Source organism: Nycticebus coucang, chromosome 3 (assembly GCF_027406575.1).
Source record: "Nycticebus coucang isolate mNycCou1 chromosome 3, mNycCou1.pri, whole genome shotgun sequence".
Lineage (NCBI taxonomy): Eukaryota > Metazoa > Chordata > Mammalia > Primates > Lorisidae > Nycticebus > Nycticebus coucang.
Window position 1 is genome coordinate 64954053 of NC_069782.1, and position 19194 is coordinate 64973246.

General features: G+C 49.9%; 1 protein-coding gene across 1 annotated transcript in view; it reads left to right on the plus strand.

Annotated features, from left to right (window-relative positions):
* Nucleotides 1-9189, plus strand: part of LDLR (low density lipoprotein receptor) — a 45125-nt gene extending 35936 nt beyond the window's left edge. The window contains exons 15-17 of the mRNA XM_053583265.1: nucleotides 950-1099; nucleotides 6115-6272; nucleotides 7790-9189. Coding sequence (XP_053439240.1) covers nucleotides 950-1099; nucleotides 6115-6272; nucleotides 7790-7825 — 344 coding nt within the window. The 3' untranslated portion in view covers nucleotides 7826-9189. The remainder of the gene's footprint in view (nucleotides 1-949; nucleotides 1100-6114; nucleotides 6273-7789) is intronic.
* The last annotated feature ends 10005 nt before the right edge of the window (nucleotides 9190-19194 follow it).

Below are 19194 nucleotides of genomic sequence, written 5' to 3' on the forward strand. Positions count from 1 at the left end.
CTCCTAGGCTTGAGCCATCCTCCTGCCATGGCTTCCTGAATAACTAGGACTATAGGCACACACAACCACATCTGGATAATTTTTATTTTTTTATTTAAGAGATGGGGTCTCTGGCTTGGCGCCTGTTGCTCAGTGGCTAGGGCACCAGCCACATACACAGAAGCTAGTGGGTTTGAACACAGGCAGGCCTGCCAAACAACAATGACAACTACAGCCAAAAAATACCTGGGCATTGTGGTGGGCACCTGTAGTCCCAGCTACTTGGGAGGCTAAGGCAAGAGAATCGCTTAAGCCCAAAAATTTGAGGTTGCTATGAGCTGTGATGCCACTGCACTCTACCAAGGGCAACAAAGTGAGACTCTGTCTCAAAAAAAAAAAAAAGAGAGCGAGATGGTGACTCACTATATTGCTCAGTCTGATCTTGAACTCCTGGCCTCAAGCAAAACCATCCTGCCTCAGCCTCCACAATGCTGGGATTATAGGTATAAGGCAACACACCTGGCCAAGACCACCTTCTTAGCACTTGCAAGTCTCTCTTGAACAAAAATAGTATGATCGGGTGGTGCCTGTGGCTCAGTGAGTAGGGCGCCGGCCCCATATGCCGAGGGTGGCGGGTTCAAACCCAGCCCCGGCCAAACTGCAACAACAAGAAAATAGCCGGGCGCTGTGGCGGGCGCCTGTAGTCCCAGCTGCTCGGGAGGCTGAGGCAAGACAATCGCGTAAGCCCAAGAGTTGGAGGTTGCTGTGAGCCGTGTGACGCCACGGCACTCTACCCGAGGGCGGTACAGTGAGACTCTGTCTCTACAATAAAAAAAAAAAAAGAAAATAGTATGATCATAATGTAGATATCCATGGATGTTATTTTCACGGGCCCTTGTTTTTGATCCATTATTAGAAGCACAGAGTTTGTAGCATGCAGCACTCAGGAAATGTGTATTTGTTCTTTCAGAGGCTGTGTCTTTAGTGACCACCCAGGGGACCTCCATGGGCAGGCCTATGGTCACCTCTAAAACTATGGCTCCAAAGCATACAGCCACCTGGCCTACTCCTGATGCCTCTCGGCTCACCACAGCAGAGACACTGACGATGTCATTTCAAGGTAAAAGTTGGGCCCTCTCTGGCTGGGCCCCTTCAGAGGCCACAAGCATTTCAGTGATGAGAGGGGGTGTGAAAGGAGTCCTGGCTCCCTTGCTGACTATCTCTGACTTGGCCCATGTATTTCTGAAGCATTTCTATGCCTACAATGTGGGCCTAATAATGGTGTGTTCCACCTCCAAGACATCAGGTGAGCTAAATGTGTGAAGCTGTGGTCCCCAACCTTTTTGGCACCAGGGACAGGTTTCACAGTGCACAATTCTTCCATAGATGGGAGGGGGTGATCTGAAAAGAGGCAGAACCGTGAATACAGATAAAGCTGACCTCCTGTTGTGTGGGCTGGTTCCTAAGGTGTCCACAGGCCAGTACCGGTCTGCAGACTAGAGGTTGGGGTCATTGGTATAAAGGGCCTGAACCCGTCAGGGTGCTGGTCCTCAGTGTTGGCCAAGCACAGGAACCCAGAGCTTGAAATTTTAGTGAAACCTGTTCTCTGCCTCATTTTTAAGAGTAGGGTGAGGCAAGGAATATATTCTTTTTGTTTTGGGGGGTTTTTTTAGACAGAGTCTCATGCAGTCACCCTGGGTAGAGTGCTGTGGCATCATCAGACCTCACAGCAACCTCAAACTCTTGGGCTCAAGAGATCCTCTTGCCTCAGCCTCTCATGTAGCTAGGACTACAGGTGCCCACCATAACGCCCAGATAGTTTTTTTATTTTAGTAAAGACAGGTCTCACTCTTGCTAAGGCTGGTCTCCAACTCCTGAGCTTAAGCAAACCACCCACCTCGGCCTCCCAAATGCTAGTTTTTTGTTTGTTTGTTTTGAGACAGAGTCTCACTTCGTCACCCTTTGTCATGGCATCATAGCTCACAGTAACCTCAAACTCTTGGCTCAAGTGATTCTCTTGCTTCAGTTTTTCATTTTTAGTAGAGATGGGGTCTCATTCTTGCTCAGGCTGGTCTCCAACTTGTGAGCTCAAGCAATCCACCTGCCTTAGCCTCCCAGAGTTCTGCATGAGCTCCCACTCCTGGCCAATGTGATTTTTTTTTTTTTTTTTTTTTTGAGACACAGTCACTATGTCATCCATGGTAGAGTGCTGTGGTGTAACAGCTCACAGCAACCTTCAACTCCTGGGCTTAGGTGATTCTCTTGCCTCAGCCTCCCGAGTGGTGCCCACCACAATGCCTGGCTATTTTAATATTTACATTAAAATATTATTGGATTCTTGAGTTTTATGGTACCCCATTCACTTTGGGGCTCCACTCTCCCGACTTCAGTCCTCACAGTCCTGCTTGGGGGCTGTCCGAGCCTGGCTGGTCAGTTCCTTATCTGTCCACTGGAGGGCGCCAAGCCCAACATTAGCTGCCCAGAGATGTGGCTTGTGAATTTTTTCTTTTTTGAGACAGAGCCTCAAGCTGTCACCCTGGGTAGAGTGCTGTGACATCACAGCTCACAGCAACCTCCAACGCCTGGGCTTAGGTGATTCTCCTGCCTCCACCTTCCAAGTAGCTGGGACTACAGGCGCCCACCACAACTCCTGGCTATTTTTTGGTTGCAGCTGTCGTTGTTGTTTGGTGGGCTGGGCTGGATTCGAACCCGCCAACTTAGGTATATGTGGCTGGCACCTTAGCCACTTGAGCCAAAGGCTCCGAGCCAGGCTTGTGGACTTTTCAAGCAAGGACAAAAGGAACACATGAGTTTTCTAACAAATGCAATCGATGCAACCTAATTCTTTGTACCCTCAATAAATCCAAACCAATAAAAAATATATATATATATTAAAAAAAGAGCACACCAGCAAGTTTCATGATTTTTTTTTTTCCCTAGAACAGCTGAAGCTTTTGTTCAGCCACAAGTGAGCCACAAAATTGTTACACTTGAGGGAGGCAAGAAAGTTTCTTGCTTAGAAGTTTCTTGCTAGAGGGTGGTGCCTGCCGGCCCCATATACTGAGGGTAGCGGGTTCAAACCCAGCCCCGGCTGAACTGCAACAAAAAAATAGCCGGGCGTTGTGGCGGGCGCCTGTAACCCCAGCTGCTCGGGAGGCTGAGGCAGGAGAATCGCGGAAGCCCAAGAGCTAGAGGTTGCTGTGAGTCCTGTGACATCATGGCACTCTACTGAAGGCGGTAAAGTGAGACTCTGTCTCTACAAAAAAAAAAAAAAAAAAGAAGTTTCTTGCTAGAAAAGTCCTGTCACAGGTGGGCCACCCAGACTTTTTTTTTTTGAGACAGAGCCTTAAGCTGTCACCCTGGGTAGAGTGATATGGCATCACAGCTCACAGCAACCTCCAACTCCTGGGCTTAAGCGATTCTCTTGCCTCAGCCTCCCGAGTAGCTGGAACTATAGGTGCCCGCCACAACGCCCGGCTATTTTTGTTGTTGTTGTTGCAGTTCGGCCAGGGCCGGGTTTGATCCTGCCACCCTTGGTGTATGGGGCTAACACCCTACTCACTGAGCCATAGGCACCACCCTATTCATTTATTTTTTGAGACAAAGTCTCACTCTCTCACCCTGGGTAGAGTATAATGACATCATCATAGCTCACAGCAACCTCAAACTCTTGGACTCAAGGCATCCTCATGCCTTAGCCTCCCCAGTATCTGGGACTATCAGCACTCACCACCACGCCTGGCTAATTTTTAATGTTTTTGTAGAGTAAGGATCTTGCTTTTCTGTCCAGCTGGGCTTGAATTCCCGGGCTCAAGTGATTTTCCCATCTTGGCATCCCAGTAGTGCTGAGATTATAGGAGTGAGCCACTGTGCCTGGCTTGTAAATCCCCAAACCCCAGTGACTACCAGATAAGTGAGAGATGCCTCTCTCACACTTAGGGAGATTCTCTAAGTGTCCTTGAACTTCCCAGGATAGGGAGATGTGTCAGGCATTTTCCTGCACATGACTGTTGTGGCACACCTGGTCTGTTTTCTGTGGAACTCAGAAAACTTTTTCTCTTCTCCCCCACAGTCCTGGGTGACGTTGCTGGCAGAGGGAATAAGGAGAAGCCTGGGAGTGTGGGTGCTCTGTCCACTGTCCTCCCCATCGGTAAGCACCAGCCTGTCCTCCAGCTTTGCCTGGGTCATGGTCTCCAGCAGCGCAACCTCATGCCCAGCCAGTTTGGCCCTGGAGGCCGTGGCCCTATTCCTCATAATAACTGGGGAAACACCTGTGAACAAAGGTTCACACCCCTGGGGCTGACAAGAAGTCAAGTCAGGCAGTGAAGGTGTCAGGTGAGGGACCTAGAGCCAGGTTGTGTGCCTGGTCTAGGGAAGGCCTCAGCCAGAACCCAGGGATTCATGGGCACCTCCTGACAAATCAGTTCTCTTGCAGGGGGACAGGTATGAGAGCTCCACTTTTTTTCCCTCACCCTGCTTCTCCTGGGTTGGTTAGCTCCATGTTGCTTTTTCCTTTACTGAGGTCATCCTGTGGAGGCATCCCCTGATGGCTTGCAGTTAGCTGGCTACAGGTTGACACCTATGATGGTGAAGCCCAAATCTCTACCCACCACTGGCTAAAAATGGTTAAAAACCCCTCTGCCCCTGGGTTGATCCAAGTCAGCACCAATAAGAACCCTGAGAGATGGCTGGGGCTGCCTTATTGAGGGTACAAAGAGATGGTCAGTGATCATCACCCCTATTGAGGGTTGCCTTTTTTTTTTTTTTTTAGATGGGGTCTTGCTATTCTGTCCAGGCTGTTCTCAAATTCCAAGCATCAAGCAATCTTCCTGCCTCGGCCTCCCAAAGTGCCAGGATATGGGCGTTGGCCATCGTACTCAGCTAAAGCTCACTATTGATGTAGAGAACAAACTGGCTCCATTAGCATTGAAACAGAAGAGGGAATTGTGACCCGTATACAGAAAAACATTCTTTTGCAGCCCCATGCATTTTTCTTTTTTTGAGACAGAGTCTCACTTTGTCACCCTCGGTAGAGTGCCATGGCATCATAGCTCACAGAAAACTTAAACTCTTGGGCTCAAGAGATTCTCTTTATTCAGCACTCTAAGTAGCTGGCACTACAGGTGCTGCCATAACACCTGGCTATTTTTAGCGGTGCCATAATACCACTCTGGCTCAGGCTGGTCTCCAACCTGTGAGCTCAGGCAATCCACCCACCATGGCCTCCCAGAGTGTTAGGATTACAGGCATGAGCCACCACACCTGACCTCCCATGCATAGTTAATCCCAGATGGAAACCTAGAAGAATCAATCGTCAGCTCCACCTGGAGTGAGGCTGATCCTGGGGCTTCATGTTAGAGATTTATTATTATTAATGTGAGTATAGACAGATTTTGTTTTTACCACGAGTGAGCACTGCTCTAAATCAAGAACATAAACATTATCCATTGAAAAGAGGTGTAGGGGCTCATGCCTGTAATCCCAGTGCTTTGGGAGGCTGAGGCAAGATGATCACTTGAGGACAGGAGTTTGAGATCAGCCTGGGCAACGTAGTAAGACTTCTATAAAAATTAAAAAAAAAAAAAAAGTTTTTAAAAAGTCCAAGCATAGGGGTGGCGCCTGTGGCTCAAGGGAGTAGGGCTCCGGCCCCATATGCCGGAGGTGGCGGGTTCAAACCCAGCCCCGGCCAAAAACTGCAAACCCAGCCCTGGCCAAAAACTGCAAAAAAAGAAAAAAAAAAAAAAGTCCAAGCATGGCTTGGCGCCTATAGCTCAAACGGCTAAGGTGCCAGCCACATATACCAGAGCTGGCAGGTTCGAGTCCAGACTGGGCCTGCCAAACAACAATGACAACTACAACCAAAAAATAGCTGGGCATTGTGGCGGGTGCCTGTAGTCCCAGCTACTTGGGAGGCTGAGGCAGGAAAATTACTTCAGTCCAGGAGTTGGAGGTTGCTGTGAGCTGTGACGCTACAGCACTCTACCCAGGGCGTCAGCTTGAGGCTCTGTCTCAAAAAAAAAACAAAAAAAGTCCAAGCCATCAGATGATGTCAGTGCCGCTGGCCTCACTCTGGCCATGGAGCAGGGTCTCGTGTTGTGGGGACAGCCATGTGACTGGGTCTGTCTTTCCTTGCAGCAATCCTTGTCCTGCTCTGCTTTGGGGCCTTCCTGGTCTGGAAGAATTGGAGGCTGAAGAGCATTAATAGCATCAACTTTGACAACCCTGTGTATCAGAAGACCACGGAGGATGAGGTGCACATCTGCCGCAGCCAGGACGGTTACGCCTACCCCTCGGTGAGAGCTCCCCTGGGGGTCCTGCCCACCTCAAGGCCTGAGTCAAATCCTCAACAGCTGCGGGTCCACGGGGTGGATGCTTCTGGGTGCTCTCACAGAATGTCAGCGGACATTCTCCTAGTGGGGGATGAAGGACATCAGATAAGCATAGGTCAGATCAGATGGAGATGGGACAAAGGGAAGTCAGAAGGATTTCAGAGAAGGATCTGTGGGTGATGGAAGGGGATTTAATTTTAGATAAGGTGGTAGGGGTAGGCTTCTCAGCTGGGGTCGTGTGGTTTCTCTCTTTTTTTTTTTTTTGTAGAGACAGGGTCGCACTTTACCGCCCTTGGTAGAGTGCCATGAAGTCACAGGACTCATAGCAACCTCCAGCTCTTGGGCTTCTGCGAGTCTCCTGCCTCAGCCTTCCGAGCAGCTGGGACTACAGGTGCCCACCACAATGCCCGGCTATTTTTTTTGTTGCATTTCGGCCAGGACTGGGTTTGAACCCGCCACCCTCGGTATATGGGGCCGGCGCCCTACTCACTGAGCCACAGGCACCACCCCGTGTGGTTTCTCTTCTACTTTTTTTTTTTTTTGAGACAGAGTCTCACTATGTTGCCCTTGTAGAGTGCCGTGGCGTCACAGCTCACTGTGACCTCAAACTCTTGGGCTTAAGCAATTCTCTTGCTTCAGACTCCTGAGTAGCTGGGACTCCAGGTGCCCACCACAATGCCTGGCTATTTTTAGTTGCAGTTGTCATTGTTTTAGCAGGTCTGGGCCGTGATCGAACCCTCCAGCCTTGGTGTATGTGGCCGGCACTCTACTCACTGACCTACAGGCATTGAGCCTCTTCTACCTTTTTTTTTTCTTTGTTTTTTTTGAGACAGAGTTTCAGTTTGTTCCCTGGGTAGAGTGCTGGCATCATAGCTCATAGCAACCTCAAACTCTCAGGCTCAAGTGATTCTCTTGCCTCAGGCTCCCAAGTAGCTTAGGACTATAGGCGTTCTCCACAATGTTTTCATTTTTTAGAGATGTGGTCTCACTCTTACTCAGGCTGGTCTTAAACTCCTGAGTTCCGGCAATCCACCCACTTCGGCCTCCCTGAGTGCTAGGATTACAGGCATGAGCCTCTGCCCCCTGTGGTCCTGCGTTTTTTTCCCAAGAAAATAGCCCAGGTAAAGGCCCTGAGGTTCAGCTATGGTTGGTGTGTTTGAGGAGGCCAGTGTGGCTGGAGCAGAGAGAGAAATGAGGGCAAGAGGGAGGAGGTGACCAGGCAGGGCCTTGGGAGCCAGTGGTGAGGACTTTGACTTTTACCTTGAGTGAGTTGGGAGCTGTGGAAGGTTCTTGAGCAGGGGAGGGCAGTGACTGACTTAGGAGCTCAGAGGCACCCTCTGATGGCTATGAGGGAACAGACTGTGGTAGTGAGGGTGGCAGCCTAGGTGCCAGATTGGAGGCAGCTGTCTGGTTCAGGAGGGTAAAAGATGTTTCCTGAATATGGGACTGACTGTTTCCAGTATTTACCATTTTGTTGACAGAGACAGATGGTCAGCTTGGAGGATGATGTGGCATGAACATTGGCCTCAAGTCCTTTCCGTCCCTGGAACCTGCTGCCACTCAGGAGCAGGAAAAACACTTTCTCCCCAGACCCTGCGTGGACTGCCTAACACCCTTCCTGAGGCCCCCATGACAGTGGCCTTCTATTTCATTCAAGAAAAGACAAGACCAAGGCACTGCTAGCAGCCGAAGCCCTGAGGTCTGTTGACCAGAACTTTGTTTTATATATTTATTCATCTGGGAGGCCACATAGGCTTCTGAAAGCACCCATGAAATGGGTTTTGGTTGGAATTTTGGTTTCTTTCTGTATGAAGGAGAAGGGAGAGGCCCAGGGAGCTGGGTGTCATCTTGGTTTCTCTCCAGGGAAGATTTTAGCTTCTCTGTGCCACCAGTCCTTGAATAGAAGACAAAAGGACAGGGCGGTCACACCAAGAGAGAGGCCAGGCCCTGGGCACTGCTGTGTCTGCCAGTCTTCAGGCCAAACCCTCAAACTCAGGAGCCACGTGTTTACCTCTTCCTGTGAGCCTTGCTTCTCAGCCTGCATTAGCCTCTGCCCTGTCACCCCCAATCAGGAGCCACTCAGTGTCTTTCTAGCCAGGTCTATGCCCTTCTTAAGTCTAGAAAGGAACTCATAGTGTCACTGGTTCTGATCTGCTTGAATCCAGGGTGGTGGGGTGATACCAACCAAGACCAATTCATTTGCTAAAAGTGTTCTAGTGCCTGGAGAAAGAGCCTGAGCCACCACCAGTCACCCCTAATATTTATTAAGTGCCTGAGACACCCGGTTACCTTGTGTGAGAGGATAAGCAGCCTGAACCCTCTAAAAGCCTCTTCTAGCCAGCATGTAGCCATCTGGGCCCCAGCCTCACACCACTCCCACCCCAGACCCTTCTGTTCCTTTTGGCTCCTTGCACTTTATCAAGTTCAGGGTTGAACCTTGTGTAATTGTGTGAATTTGGTGTTTGTGTTATTACTTTGTACTGTTTCCTGTCGTACGGGCTGGGATAGGATCCTAAGCTAGGGAAAACCTGTGTTGATGAACACAGCGAGATCAGTCAATGCTCATGGAGGAAGGGAGTTAGGTCAAAGCCATGGCTATGGATTACCTAGACCTGTACTTTGGTTTTTTTATGTCTGCCCAGCTGGTGTTTCCACTTCTATGCAAATACCTCTTAGCCATTCATCTCCCCATCTTTCTGGTGATGGTGCGCAGCTCCCATTTGGTCATTCAATGGGATTCTTCCAAAACAAGACTTCTTTCTGAAATCACCACAAGTGTGATGATCGCATAAATGACCAAGAGGCAGTGGTCAGCCCCTCTGAGATTCCTGCACAAAGATGTTGGATGGGACTGGCGATGGTTCACTACATAAAGATGAAACACTATGCCCCACCATGTGGGAAGCTATGAGGGGCTTTCTCTTTCTGAAGCATGTAAATCAAGTCCCTATATAGATGACAGTGGGGCTTTCTGTCATGTTGGCACTTTGTAGATTTGTTGGAACTGTTATCACTTATGTGTGTATGTATATACATAAACTATTTATTTGTGCAAACCCTGGTTGCTGTATTTGCTCAGTGACTGCACTAGGGGTAAGTGTCTCTGAGATGCCCTGTCTTTGTGTACAAAGATCATTTGCACGGACTGGACTATGTTGCTCATTTCAGGGGATTGATGTAATGATATCCGTGTTGTATGTATGGGTGGCTTTTAGGGGATGGGAATCACTTTATAAACCACTGTACAGAAGGTTTTTATAGCCCGAATGCCTTACTGTGATCAATTAAATTTCTTAAAAGAACCAGTTGGCTGAATCTAACATACTTTTTAATTTTCTTAATTGTTCATGGGTCAGCCTCCCTGGGGGAAGGCAGGGAACATTTTTCCAGGCTGTGGCCACTAAGCAGGTGACATAATTCTTGGTGGGGGCTGCGTGATGATTCTGTGCTCCGCTGGGGCCCTTCTCTGAGCTGGGGTTTTGCCAAATGCCCTGCTTGTCTATTCATTCAACAAACATTTATTGAACACTTACTGTGTGTCAGGCCTCATTTTAGGCATGTGGAACTCTAGCAAATGAAAGAAATTAAAATCCTAGGCTGGGTGCAGTGGCTCACACCTATAATCCCAGCACTCCAGGAGGCCGAGGTGGGCAGATTGCCTAAGCTCATAGGTTTGAGACCAGCCTGAGCTAGAGCGAGACACCTCCCCGCCACACACACATCATCTCTAAAAATAGCCAGGTATTGTGGCAGGTACCTGTAGTCAAAACTACTTGGGAGGCTGAGGCAAATGAATTACTTGAGCCCAAGAGTCTGAGGTTGCTGTGAGCTGTGATTTCATAGCACTCTACCAGGGGCAACAAAGTGAGACTCTGTCTCAAAAAAAAAAAAAAAACTCCTGGGCGGCGCCTGTGGCTCAGTGAGTGGGGCGCCGGCCCCATGTGCCAAGGGTGGTGGGTTCAAGCCCAGCCCCGGCCAAACTGCAACAAAAAAATAGCCGGGCGTTGTGGCGGGCGCCTGTAGTCCCAGCTGCTCGGGAGGCTGATGCAAGAGAATCGCGTAAGCCCAAGAGTTAGAGGTTGCTGTGAGCCGTGTGACGCCACGGCACTCTACCTTTCTTTCTTTTTTTTTTTTTTTGAGACAGTCTCACTATTTTGCCCTCAGTAGAGTGCTATGGCGTCACAGCTCACAGCAATCTCAAACTCCTGGGCTCAAGCAATTCTCTTGCCTCAGCCTCCCACGTAGCTGGGACTAGAGGCGCCCACCACAATGCCTGGCTATTTTTTGTTGTTGTTATTGCAGTTGTCATTGTTGTTTAGCAGGCCCGGGCTGGGTTTGAACCCATCAGCCTCAGTGAATGTGGCCAATACCCTAACTACAGCTACAGGCGCCAAGCCACTACACTAGTTTTTATTTTTATTTTTTTTATTTATTTATTTTTTTAATTTGGCCGGGGCTGGGTTTGAACCCACCACCTCCGGCATATGGGACCGGCGCCCTACCCGCTGAGCCACAGGCGCCGCCCTACACTAGTTTTTAAATAGTGGCATCTGGGCCAGGTGCCTTGGCTCAGGCCTGTAATTTGTAATCCCAAAGCTTTGGCAGGCTGAGGCCGGAGAATCACTTGAGGCCAGGAGTTTGAGGTCAGCCATGGCAACATAGCAAGACCCCATTTCTTTTAAAATTAAATAAATAAAAATAATTTAATACAGAGAACTCAGTATAAATGGCCATATATGCCAGGTGTGATGTTGTGCACCCACAGTTCCAGATACTTAGGAGGTGGAGGCAGGAGGATCATTTATGTAAGCCTGGATGACAGAGCGAGACTGCATCCATCTCTAAAAATAAATACAGAAATAAATAAACAGAAGACCAAACAGACTAGGCAGGATGACATTCACTTGCGATCCCACCTACTCACCTGAATCCAGGAGTTTGAAATGAGCCCCAAAGGACAACACTGACTGTAAAAAATCCAAATGTGGCAAATCCCCAATGAGCTGCCACCCCACACCCACTCGCTAGGGCGCTGCCATTCACAACATAGCAGAACAAGGAAATAGAACAAATGTTGGGGAGGATGGGAGGAAACTAGAACCCTTGTACTGTGTCAGTTGGAACATGAAGTGGCACAGCCACTGTGGAACAGTGTGGCCATTCTCCCAAAACAACAAAACCATAGAATTACTATATGCGCCAGCAATTCCACTTTTGGGACTATTCCCAAAAATAATTGAAAGCAAGAATTAGGGCCTGGTGCAGTGGCTCACACCTGAAATCTTAGCACTCTTAGAGGCCAGGGTGGGAAGATCCCTTGAGCTCAGGAGTTTGAGACCAGCCTGAGCTAGAGCAAGACCCCATCTCAAAACAAACAACAACAATAAAAAAAAACTAGCCGGGCATTGTGGCAGGCACTTGGGGTCCCAGTGGCTTCAGAGTTTGAGGCAAGAGGATCGCTTGTGCCCAGAGTTCGAGGTTGCTGTGAGCTATGACATCAAGGCACTCTACAGAGGGTGACAAAGTGAGACTGTCTCAAAGTAAGAAAGAACTTGAATAGATACTCATACACCCATGTTCCTAAGAGAAGTATTCACAATAGCCAAAAGGTGGGACCAACCCACAAATGGATAAACAAAATGTGGTCCACCCATGCAATGGAATATTATACAACATTAAAGAGGGAGGAAATTCTGAAATGTGCTACAAAATGGGTGAGGCTCAAAGGCATCATGCTCAGTGAAATAAGCCAGTCGCAGGACAAATATTAAGAGTCATCCTCATTAGCCGGGCGTTGTGGCGGGCGCCTGTAGTCCCAGCTACTCGGGAGGCTGAGGCAAGAGAATCGCTTAAGCCCAGGAGTTGGAGATTGCTGTGAGCTGTGTGAGGCCACGGCACTCTACCGAGGGCCATAAAGTGAGACTCTGTCTCTACAAAAAAAAAAAAAAAAAAAAAAAAAAAAATATATATATATATATATGGAAAACATTAGGTGGGCACAGGGGGTGCACACCTATAGTCTCAGCTCCTTGAGAGGCTGAGACAGGAGGAGCAGTAGAGTCCAGGAGTTCCAGGCTGCAGTCAGCTGTAGACATGCCACTGTATCACTCCAGCCTAGGTGACAGAGGGAAACCCTGTCTCAAAAAACAATAAATAAATAAATAAATAAGGCCGGGCAAGGTGACTCATGTCTGTGATCACAGCACTCTGGGAGGCTGAGGTGGATAGATCGCTTGAGCCCAAGAATTTGAGGTTGCTGTCAGCTATGATCCCACAGCACTCTACCAAGGGCAACAAAGTGAGACTCTGCCTCAAAATAAATAAATGAATGGGCGGCGCCTGTAGCTCAAAGGAGTAAGGCGCCAGCCTCATATGCTGGAGGTGGCAAGTTCAAACCCAGTCCTGGCCAAAAACTACAAAAAAAAAAAAATAAATAAAATGAATGAATGAATGAATAAATAAATAAATAAATAATCTGGCCATGCCATATGGGTTTCTTCCCTGGAGCTGCCACTGATTTGCTAGGTGGAGCCTCAGTTTCCCCAGCTGACAGTGATACTCCTCTCCCTGCCTCCTGGGCTGTGTGAGAGGGGTGGGCTGGGTGCTCCACGAAGGCCCAGAGACAAAGGCAGGGGCTGCTATCTTTCCTGAGTCCACAGGGTGGCACTTCCTTCCTGCCTTCCGCCTTTTGTCTTGGGAAGCTTCCAAAATGCTTCAGGGAAGGAAAACCCGAAAAGCTCACACAGGAAGCATCCAGGCTACACACAGGCCTTCAATAATTGCTTGATGGACTAAATCAGTGCTCAACCATGTGGCAAACAGGATAAACGGTCTCGGATGGCCTGGGACATGGGTCTGCCTGGAGGTGCTGTGGAATCACCAAATGGGAGAATGGGAGGGAGGGCAGAATGAGGTGTCCCCAGGTGGGGGTGGAGGGGTGGGGGACTGCAGGTGCACAGTAGAGGTAGGACACAGCCCATGGGAGACCCCATATGTGATGGAAATTTCTGGTAGCTGATCTGGCTGTTTCCCCACAGACATGCCAGCATTTAGAGCTTCCTGATAAACAAGCCATTGAGTGCTTTGCTCCTCACCACGGTGGGATGGAAATAAGGGTCACTGTGGCTGTGTTGTGACCCTCTCTCTGGCTGCAGTTCTCTGGGCTCAGAACAGGGACCCAAGTGAAAGGTGTGGCTGTCACCCAGGTAAGACCTACTGCCAGCTTCCCAGTCTGGGGACTCAGCAGCTGCCCACTCACCAGAGGGGAGTGCTGTGCAGGGATGGGTATAACCTGCAGTTTGGGGATTGCCACTCTTCTGGACAGAGCAAGGGTAAACGGACCCTGTCCTCCCCATTTCCAGGGTTCAATAGCTCTTGCCAGGACAGGGTGGGTGGTGGAAAGAAGCTGCCCCCAACTGGTGTCCTCTGTTGTATGCCCCCACCACCACCCCCAGGCCTGGTTTCCCTTCCAGCCATGGCATCTCACACCACAACTGTCCTGCAGTGAATCAGCCTGGAGCCCTCAGGCTGAGCCCCAAGGCGTGGGTGGGAGGGAAGCAGGGAGAGGGGTGGGCTACCACACCCTGCAGCTCACCTGGCCTTGGACCCCAGCTCAGGGTCAGCACTGCTGGCAGTAAAGATGAAGAAAGTACTGAGGTTTCTGAGTGTGAGTTCTTAGCAACTCCTTGGTGAGTAGGTCCTATTGTACCTCTCCAGGCAGCTCACATTTCCACGCTGCTTCCTGCCCACTGGGGACAAGTTCCCTTCTTCAGGTTTGGAGCTTGCCCTTGCCCTGGCTCCCGGGATACACCTGGGATGGGGTAAGGGGAACTTGGGGGTTGTAAAAATCAGCCACTTAGGCTGAGCCACTGCACAGCAACCTGTGTCAAGAGGCCAAGGTCAGGTTTCCTTTTCCTGGAGCTGCCCCCTACCCTGAATTTGAAAATCCCATGTGGAATGCAGGTCTGGCATAACCAAGGCACCCTGTTCTTTAGCCCTCCATCCCCTTTTTCCTGTCCTTTGCACTGGCTGTGTACCCTGCCTGGATCACTGCCTCCACACCTGTGTCCCTTGAGGGCTCAGGTCTGGGCCCACATGACATTCCTCCCTGTGGCCTCCCACAGAGCTCTCCTCTTCCAGTGTTTTTATTTTCCTCAGCTCATTTATTACTAACTGAAATGATCTCGTTCTTAGGATGGGATTAGGAGCACAAGCTCTGATCCACACAGCTTGGGTTAAAACTCTAGCTCTGACAGATACCAGGTGTGAAACTTGAGACGAAAAGCTTAGCATCAGTTTCCTCCTTGGGCTTGGCCACACAGCAGTTGCCAGGCCTTGTCACGGCCTCTGGGGTGTGGCTCCCTAAAGGAGTGGGTTCTGGCAGGTCACAGATACCTAGTCCACACTTCTGAGTAAATAAGGGAGACCATGGTATTACCAGAGGAAGAGGGTCAGGTAGTCCGTCACTGTCAGTCAAATGCAGAGACAGGGATTAAGTCCAACAAGCTTTATTATCAGGCTAGGCTGGGCACCATGGCTCATGCCTGTAATCCTAGCACTCTGGGAGACTGAGGCAAGTAGACCGTCTGAGCTCAGGAGTTTGAGATCAGCCTGAGCAAGAGCAAGAACCTGTCTCTAAAAGTAGCCAGGCATTGTGGCAGGTGCCTGTAGTCCCAGCTACTCAGGAGGCTGAGGCAGGAGGAGCACTTGAGCTCAAGAGTTTGAGGTTGCTGTGAGCTATGACAATGCCACAGCACTCTACTCAGGGTGACAGAGTGAGACTCTTTCTCCAAAAAAAAAAAAAAACTTGGCGCCCGTAGCTCAGTGAGTAGGGCACCAGCCACATACACCACGGCTGGTGGGTTCAAGCCTGGCCCGGACCTGCTAAATAATGACAACTGCAACAACAATAGCAACAATAAAAATAGCAAGGTGTTGTGGCAGGTACTTGGGAGGCTGAGGCAAGAGAATCACTTAAACCCAAGAGTTAAGAGGTTGCTGTGAGCTGTGACACTACCGCACTCCACAGAGGGTGACATAGTGAGACTCAGTCTCAAAAAAAAAAAAAGGCTCGGCACCTGTAGCTCAAGAGGCTAAGGTGCCAGCCACAGAGCTGGCGGGTTCAAATCCAGCCTGGGCCTGCCAAACGACAACTACAAACAAAAAATAGCTGGGCATTGTGATGTATGCCTGTAGTCCCAGCTAATTGGGAGGCTGAGGCAAGAGAATCACTTAAGCCCAGGAGTTTGAGGTTGCTGTGAGCTGTGACGCCATAGCACTCTACCCAGGGTGACAGCTTGAGGCTGTTTCAAAAAAAAGAATAAAATAAAGTTACACTGGGAACAACATACAACACAATTAGCAAAAAACACCAAGGGGCACACAGAATATGTCAACAAAGATGCCTGAAAACAATATATTTCCCATCAAAATGACTGAAACTCTTAACCTTTATTCATCTCTGCTGCACAGTTCTGCAGTCCAAAGGTCAGGCTCAGGTTCATTGGTTCTCTCCAGGATAAGGCTTGATGCAGGAGTAATGTCATCCAGCTAAATTGACTGCTGTAGGGGTGGTGAGCAGGACATCCCAGGGGCAGGGAGGATGATTCAGAGTCTGACCACCCTGCACCCAGGGAGAACGTGGGGACAGCTGTGTGTGGAGTTTAAACTCCAGGGGCATCTCTATCCTGCCATGCCTCAGTATCCCCATCTATAAAAGGGATACTCCTACAGGCCTGCGTTGGTACTGGGACTGAGCCTTGACTCTGTAGGTGCCAGGCCGGTGGCCTGGTTCCTAGAACCTTGTTCTCACCTCACCAGTCCTAGGCTGGCTGCTCAGCAGGCCTCTGGGACTGATGGAAGGGCCAGTTGCTGAGGGGCAGCTCTTGCAGGGAGGATGATTGGGGGCAGGGATTTAGCTAGAGGCCATGGGCCTCAGGCCAGCACCAGTGAATCAGGGCCCAGGCATGCAGAGAGCCAGGGCCTCTCCCACCCCTGTGAGGTCAGACAGCTCCGAGTCCACCTATTGGCTGAGTTCCTTGCTTACCCACTCTCTCCCTCCATTATATGTCAGGCCTGGGGGGGGGACGGGGGCAGGGACACCCTCCTCTGAGCCTGGGCACAGCTACCTGAATGGTGCTGGCTCCTCCTTGGGGAAAACAAGGCCCAGGCTGCTGAGAGAGAGGGATGGGGAGGGACCAGAAAGTTACCTCTCCAGGAACAAAGCAAGGCCATTCATTCAGGGAGGGGTATGAGGGGCCTGGCCCAGGGGTATCCTCTGCCTCTGATACCTGCTTTCTCTCCAGGCCTCTCAGCATTTGTATAACCAGGGAAGTAGACTCTCAGCCAGGGGCTGGGTCTGCTCCACTCCAGTGCCTTCAGGCATCCAGAGGACGCCTGTCCCCTGTTGGCAGCACTGGCCATAAAGGTGACAGCAACTACTCAGCCGGCCTGACTTGCACACTGGTTCCTGGCTAGGGCAGGTGATCAGCCTTGCCCCTCACTCCCTAAAAACACCAGGAAACAGCTGGGGACATTCTGGCTTTGACAGCTGAGTAGGCCCTACTGGCATTTGGCAGATGGAGGAAAGGCGCACTGCGCAATGTTCTCCAACCCCACCATACAGAATTAGGTGGCTCAGCATCCCTAGGGCTGCTCTGCTTCCATTTCATGTCACATAAAAGAAACCACCAATCTTAAAAATGAAGACAGCCCCAGAGAGTTTCTATGAACACTTAACTGCATGTCTAAAACTAGGCCCTCAGCACAGAGGCTAGGCTTCTGAAGTTCTTTGGACATTTCAGGGATACATGAACAACCCCTCTTTTTAGGGCTTCCCTCCCCAGAGGCCAACAGGTTGGCTTCCTTGCCCCCAAAAGCTCTGATGGTCACTTGAATGGACACTGTCAGTGCCCACTCGATGTGCTCAGATGCTTCTAAGCCATACTGTTCTGTCTGCCTAGAATGCCCGGCAGATTAAAACACCTGTGGTGCCTGTGGTGGTGCCTGTGGTTGGTGGTGCCTGTGGCTCAAGTAGTAGGGCGCCGGTCCCATATGCCGGAGGTGGCCGGTTCAAACCTAGCCCTGGCCAAAAACCAAAAAAAAAAAAAAAAAAAAAAAAACACCAACTGGGTGCAGTGGCTCATGCCTATAATCCTAGCACACTGGTAGGCCAAGGTAGGTGGACTGCTTCGAGACCAGCCTGAACAAGAGCCAGAACCCATCTCTTATTAAAAATAGAAAAATTAGCCAGGCATTGTGGGGGACACCTGTAGTCCCTACTACTTGGGAGGCTGAGGCAAGAGAATTGCTTCAACCTGAATGTTTGAGGTTGCTGTGAGTTAGGCTGACAATATGGGACTCTACCAGACTCTGCTCCTCCCCTCCACCCACCCTGCAAAAAAATCCTAATTGTACTAATTGTAAATATTTCCACAGTAGAAAGGAACATGATAAAACCCAAGTCCAAGTTCATGTAACTAATATGTCTGCTGGCTTCAGGCAAAGGTGTATTTAGGGGGCATTTGGTGTCAGTGGGGCTCTGTCTCCCTCGTTGCACCCCCAGGCAGGCTGCAAGCTTCCCTTGCTCAGCAGAACCCTAAGCACCGGTGACCAGGGAGTGGGGAACAAAACACTGGCCATGGGCTATCTGCTGAATCCATTAGGGTTTATTTTGGTGACTTGTACTGGAAAACCCAAAATAACAATAGCTTACATAAGGTAGACGTTTAGGTTTTTCTCCCCCTTCATCCCCGTTTAAATAAGTTTTTGCTGGTGGGTGTGGTGGCTCATGCCTATAATCATAACACTCTGAGAGGTCAAGGCGGATGGTTTACCTGAACTAGGAGTTTGAGACCAGCCTGAGCAAGAGTGAGACACCATCTCTAAAAATAGCCGGGTGTTGTGGTGGGCACCTATAGTCCCAGCTACTCAGGAGGCTGAGGCAAAGGATTGCTTGAGCTCAAGAGTTTGAGGATGGGTGGTGCCTGTGGCTCAAGGAGTAGGGTGCCAGTCCCATATGCCGGAGGTGGCGGGTTCAAACCCAGCCCCGGCCAAAAACCACACAAAAAAAAAAGAGTTTGAGGATGCTGTGAACTCTGACACCATGACACTCTACTGAGCAACAGAAAGAGACTCTGTCTCAAACAAACAAAAATATAAGTGCTTGCTGATAAATGCCCTACTATCACCAGAGAATAAGGCTGTCACCCCTACAGGACAACACCCCTCCTCACATGTGGCAGGATGGCTACTAAGGCTCTAGCCATTACTCCCAAATTCCAAGAAACCAGAAGGGGTAAGAAAAAGTGTACTTGCCAGGTGGCACCTATGGCTCAGTGGGTAGGGCGCCAGCCCCACATACCGAGGGTGGCAGGTTGGAACCCAGTCCCAGCCAAATTGCAACAAAAAATAGCCAGGCACTGTGGCAGACACCTGTAGTCCCAGCTACTCGGGAGGCTGAGGCAAGAGAATCGCCTAAGCCCAGGAGTTGGAGGTTGCTGTGAGTTGTGTGATTCCACAGCACTCTATCAAGGGCAATAAAAGTAAGACTCTGTCTCTACAAAGAAAAAAAGAAAAAGAAGTCAACTGTGGGGCGGCGCCTGTGGCTCAGTCGGTAAGGCGTTGGCCCCATATACCGAGGGTGGCGGGTTCAAACCGGGCCCCGGCCGAACTGCAACCAAAAAATAGCTGGGCGTTGTGGCGGGCGCCTGTAGTCCCAGCCACTCGGGAGGCTGAGGCAAGAGAATCACTTAAGCCCAGGAGTTGGAGGTTGCTGTGAGCTGTGTGAGGCCACGGCACTCTACCGAGGGCCATAAAGTGAGACTCTGTATCTACAAAAAAAAAAAAAAGTCAACTGTGGTCTCTGACACATTCCAACCTGGGCTCA